This window comes from Stegodyphus dumicola, chromosome 2, assembly GCF_044657685.1.
Source record: "Stegodyphus dumicola isolate Sdum_Otavi_A_Nest chromosome 2, ASM4465768v1".
In the NCBI taxonomy this organism is placed as follows: domain Eukaryota; kingdom Metazoa; phylum Arthropoda; class Arachnida; order Araneae; family Eresidae; genus Stegodyphus; species Stegodyphus dumicola.
Window position 1 is genome coordinate 221576189 of NC_140769.1, and position 6000 is coordinate 221582188.

Genomic DNA, 6000 nt, shown 5'->3' on the forward strand with positions numbered 1-6000 from the left:
TTTGTTTATAGAATTAAAGAGAATGTATTATCACATAAAAAATGAAGCAACTTAAAACAACTTACATTGAAAGAAATGTTTAATAAAGTAAACAAATAAATATTAAGCCTTTTTTTTTTTTTTTGTAAATTTTGATACTCTTTAGATCATAATTGTTCTTTATTTCATAAATTACGGTTTCATATTTTTAATTTTATAATTTCTGCATGCCATCTTACCAGATTTAAACTGATGATCTATAATCCAGAAAAATCGATAATCCGGAATCGCCGAAGTCCTGACGAGTCCGGATTAACGACTTTTGACTGTATTATATATGTTAGATATTAAGTTAAAACTTCATTGCAATGTCCTTTTTCACATGATTTTTCAATATGACATTTTTGGCTTGAAAGGAATTCCTCAGCCCCCCTCCCCCTGTATTCGCCTGACGTCAAAATCCATCACTTTATTTTTCTGTTCACTAGCCTAATAACTGATTTAAATGAGGACAAAGCATCATTTTGAGTTATCTTCAGTGTTTTGGAACTACAGAAAATATTAAAAGAGGTTGTGACTTACCAGCTGAAGGCCATTTCAACTTTTGAGTTCCAGCACTACAATGAAGAGTAGGAACAATGTCTTGGGCAATATATGCCTGCCTAAGGGAACTAATTTGAAACGGTCAAGTGGATTTATAATTTAAATGTAAATAAAAGGGTTTCTAGAAGAAATCTCATTACTTTATTTACAGACCCTATATGTTTATATAAACATTTAAGATTTAAACTATGTTCTATTATATTAAATAACCAAGCAAAAGTGTACAGTTGTAGTTCACATGAGTTAAACAGTACAAAAAGTTTCTTGTGGAAAACTCATGTAAATTTTTACTTAATGAGTTTCTGCATTGTAAGTCTCAGCTATAAAAACACATTTTACAGCGTGAATTATTGTATTTCCAGTTGCATAAGATGCACTATAATTTATCATTTGAATTTACAAAAAATAATTGTATCAGATAAAAAGAAAAAAGAAGTACTTTAAACAACAGATAACACTTTAAACAACAGAAGCGGAACTGTTAAATTAAAAAATTAGCAAATATATCAATATTTATTCATTATAGAATCCCAGAAATTCATCATCATGCTGCTAAAATTATATACGCGGTTATTTTAACTTCGGTTGTCATTGGTGCTGGATTGATCTCTTTTCTTATACACAGTGTCATCTTCTCTTCTATCTAGAGCATTGCTAGAAGACTTTATGGTAATCTCACTTTTAACTTTCTGCCAGGACTTTCTCATTCACTCACAAACACTAGAAATAAATGACCATTTCATTCTTCCCCATTGGTGTGATGTCATGAGTTGGCACTTCAGTCCACTTTATTCACCCTTCGTGCACAGATTGAATGGTTCATTGACTGAAGCAGAGGCTGCTATTGAGAAACCAATCCATCAGGAATCATAGCATGATGTGTCTTCAGTTCAGTAGCAAGAATTTGTGCTGCCTTCATTATATGGGCCTTAAACTAACCGTATACTAATTAAAATGATTTCTTTATAAATATACCTTGATGCTTGTATCACGCTTTCAGTAACCACAACTTCATACCCTCTCCATCCATGTATACTTTGGGATGAACATGAATATGAATTCCATGTGGAATAATTTAAACTGCATTTTTTTTTTTTTTTTTTTTTTTTTTTGTTGTTGTTTGTTTGTTGTTTGTTTGTTTAAATGTTAACAAAGAAACGAGTTTTAAACCATCAGCACAACATGTAAGAAATGCTGTATACTAGAAAAATAGTTCTGGTGTACTGCATTTCTCATTACCTGCATATCCACTGTTCTGTTTGATGGCATGTCAATGTTACCTCATCCATGTTTCATATTTGTCCTATCTTAAAACACATCTTTTTTTTTCCAAGTTTATGATGTATTTGTGGAATTCTGTAATCTTTCTTTTGTATTAAGGTGGCAGTTTTTGTGCTACTGTAGTTCTGGTATGCATACACAGACAGTTTTTCTTCATGAATCTCTCGCACCATGTCGTTGTTCCAGAAAAATCTGCAATGGACATATCTATCACTAATTTTCTCGCTTCATTTGAAATCATTTTTGTTGAAACAGTAATCAAATTTTTGCTGTGATTTATTATCCAATTTTTAACATGATCCTCAAACTTTGGGATCCCATGAGCATAAAGTTCTTTTACTCTCCTGTCTGTATTCGCTAAATCCCATCTGTTGCTTTCTCCATTCTTGTATCATCTTCTGAATCAAAGGTGGACCAAAACACTTAAGAGCTGCTCTGTTTCTGACTTGTGAAGCATAATTCACAACTTAAATTTAATTGCAATACAGTACGGCAGTCTTCTGTCTTTAGATCCCATGAGGGTACTCAAGTTTTAATTTTTTAATGCAATATTTAATTTTTTTGTGTAAAAGCAGATATTAATACTAAAGAGAAAAAAAGATATTGAATGACATTGTCATACTTGTACTCTCAAAGTTTGACTGCCTTTAGACTCCAAGTTTATCATAAGAGATACTCTGATTTCAATTAACCAGTCACCAAGATACTTTTATTTTGAGCTAGTTGAAATTGGTCAACCAGGCAAGCTTTTTTATTTTGAAGTGCCAAACACAAAGTAAACAAACAAAGGTGAGTTATGTAGGTCCAGCAGCTCTCATTAATTGTTGCTTGTGTTTTAAAAGGTAATAATAATAAAGAAAGAGTATTACCCTTTTCAAATGTAAGTTAGGTTAAAGTGAGTGATAGCATAGGAAGGTGAGAAAAGTTTGACGGCTTTGAAAGCAAAATTGCTTTTGTACTGTTCACATGATTGGTTGTCATGGTTTATAATGTATCTTGTTATTGGTGCAGTGTGATTTCAAGCAAGACGTAGTGCTATTTAATTTTGTTAATTTATCTTTAATGTCTGGTAGAACTAAAGCAGAACTTTTTATAATTTTATCCATTTTATAAAAATGGTGCCTCTTAAAGTAATTCTGTATTGCCCCTAAATAAGCACCACAAAAGTTATTTTCTAAGCTACCTTCAGAATTGTGGTCCACAGTCTATCATACGAGATGAAACTATGCATTATGTATGCATTACTTTGTATATATACAATTTATTTGGGAATTTTATTAGGAAGCGCTGTCAAGGAAATATTAAAACTGTGTTGCTTTCTGCTGACTCAAAATAGTGTTGTAACCAACATTTGTAATAAAGGCAGCTATTTTCTATGCCTGATATGGGAAAAATATGTAATAGTATTTTTGCATGGAATCAGCTTGTGTCTTAGAGGATGAAGTTATACCTTCAGCCCAGATTTTAGGGCACATTTTGGAGGGAAGAAGAGTGTGGCTTATGGTCCAGGAAATACAACAATTTATTCTTAAGGTAGATATATTTCTTTCAAGCTGTCATCTGATATTTTCAGTTTATTGCTCTATAAGATGAGAATATTGTGTTGTTATAACAAACTTTGCTGTTTGTTTTCATATTTTTCAATAATTTAGCAGTTATTAATTTTAAGGTTTTGATTTAAGACAAATTTTAAAAAAATGTTTCCTCTTATTATTATCATAAGCATATTTTAAATATTAATACTTTTTTGTTTCTTAATATTTTTATGATTTGATTTTAAAAAATTTTACAGATCAAGAGCTGAAAAACATTATTGACAAACTCGCACAGTTTGTTGCTCGCAATGGTCCTGAGTTTGAGCATATGACAAAGCAAAAACAAAAGGATAATCCAAAGTTTTCATTTCTGTTTGGTGGGAGTTACTTTCACTATTACCAGTATCGTGTGACAACAGAGCAAGCAAGTAAGTGATTAGTAAAAAATTATAATTTTTTTTAAAACAAAAATTTTTAAGTCATTAATAATGTAGTCAGTAAATCTAATTCATTTAATGATTAATGATATTTCCGAATTCTGTTGTTGGACTACAAACACTAGAGAAATTGAATTGGTTCACACTGTTTTAGCGAAACAATGTTCTAAAAAAAATTTAACCGACTGAGCACGTCATTAAATTGTGATACTTATTTAAGGAACAAATTAATTGTTAAGTTATTTAAATTCCACTACTTGCTATAAGTCAATAATAACCAGTTTGAGTTTTTTTAATCCATATTGCTGCTGTAAGAAAGGGATTCTCCCTCCCAAATCAAGTTATTTTAAAAACCCAATTATTTGAAATGAATTATTAGTCATATTGTGAGTTATTGATTTCTGAGTGATTATTTTAAAATCATTGAAACATATATTTGTAATTTGTTACTTTTTTATAATTATAAAAGGTTTAGTAAAATATGGATAATCATTAATTTTTTTTTTTAACTTTTCTCTTATTATATGCATCTGAAATTTATTTTCATAATTTGCTTCATTTATGGCATCTTATACATGAAATTAAAAGCTATGTATTTAATGAAGTGAAGAAAAAGGGATAGTAGAAATTGAATTTCATAGGGAACTTGTTTTCTTGCAATATATATGTCAAAGATCTTTTTTTCAATTTTCTTGGCTCGATTAGACTTTTGATAAAAATTCTGAGGCTGGTTACCCGTCAACAATCTTGCCAAATGAGAACATAAATTGTCTTAAAATAGGAATTAATTATTAATGTAATTGAATATATTGAAAATTAGAGCATTTTTTAATAAATTATTGAATGTGACTCTAATATATGAATAAATTCTAAATATAATTGATGTGAAAATGTGTAAGCTCAATGTTATATTTCAGGTAATTTAACAAATAGTTGCTTCACCAATACATTGTTTAACAAATAATATTCTTTTCAGTGTATTTATGTAAGATAAAAAAAATATGTTAGGCAATATGTAAAAAATACAGGGTGTCTTTACCAAACTTAACATGTTAGTCTGTCATATCTTGGCAAACAAGATTTACATAGGAACTTGTGCCTGAAAATGTAAACTAGTACTGCTAGAGAGCAATTTTTGCTCGTTTATGGAAGAGTGGGAAGTCTGATCATTTCAGGTGGGGGCGATACAAGAAATGATTCATTTTATGATATGATAACTCAGTTCTTTATGGACATTTTATGGAAAGAGTTTTGCCGGATATGATGATTGATGTTCCAGCAGTTACATGACGAATCATTTGGTTTCAGCATCATGAGCACTTGCAAATTTTAGCAGCGCTGTGCGGAAATGTCACGATAAGCCATATCCTGATCACTGGATTTGCAAAGGCGAACCAGTTGCATGGCCACCACAATTCCCGGACCTGATTCTCCTGGATCTCAACCTTTAGGGTTACATGAAGTCGATGATGTACGAGACAACAGGAACGTCGGACATGGATTTCATTGCGAGGATCGTGGAAGCACCGGCTCATGTCCATGATGCACCTGCCCATTTTGAATGGGTCCGTGAATCCATGCTTTGACGTTGTGAAGCATGCATTGCTGTGAATGGAAGGAATTTTTAACATCTTCTGTAATTTAACCATGTTCTTCAAAAGCCATATTAACACATCTTTTGTCATTTTTTCTTTCTTCCCCTCTACGCTTGTGAACATTGCTCTCTAGTGGTTGCCACTCACTTTTTCAGACAAAAGTTGTTATATAAATCTTGTTTGTCATGGTATGACAGACCAGCATATTAAGTTTGTCAATGACCTTTTGAGACACCATGTATGTAATTTTAATTTGCAATAGTTCCTGAACTCTGTATATTAATTTGGCTGTTTCTCCTTTCTGTTCTAAAAGTGACAGCTGCTTATAAATCTATACGTCATTTTAAAATTAATGTATTACATAATATTAATGAATTATATAAATGCAAGCACTTGCATAAATACTTCAGAGAAAAATATATCAATAGGAAGTGAATTTTTCATTAATAGTGTATAGAAGGGGTCCCCAATCTTTTTGTCTGTAAGAGCACATTTTAGAATATCTGTTGAACGGCAGGCATCATTTACTTTTTCAAGGTGAATTTATAGTTGGATATACATGCGCATAAA

At 31.1% G+C, this 6000-nt stretch overlaps 1 protein-coding gene across 2 annotated transcripts in view; it reads left to right on the forward strand.

Annotated features, from left to right (window-relative positions):
• Nucleotides 1–6000, forward strand: part of scaf6 (SR-related CTD associated factor 6) — an 84130-nt gene that overhangs the window by 21379 nt on the left and 56751 nt on the right. For both annotated transcript variants that reach the window (XM_035366194.2, XM_035366195.2), the window contains one exon: nucleotides 3656–3826. In XM_035366194.2, coding sequence (XP_035222085.2) covers nucleotides 3656–3826 — 171 coding nt within the window. The remainder of the gene's footprint in view (nucleotides 1–3655; nucleotides 3827–6000) is intronic.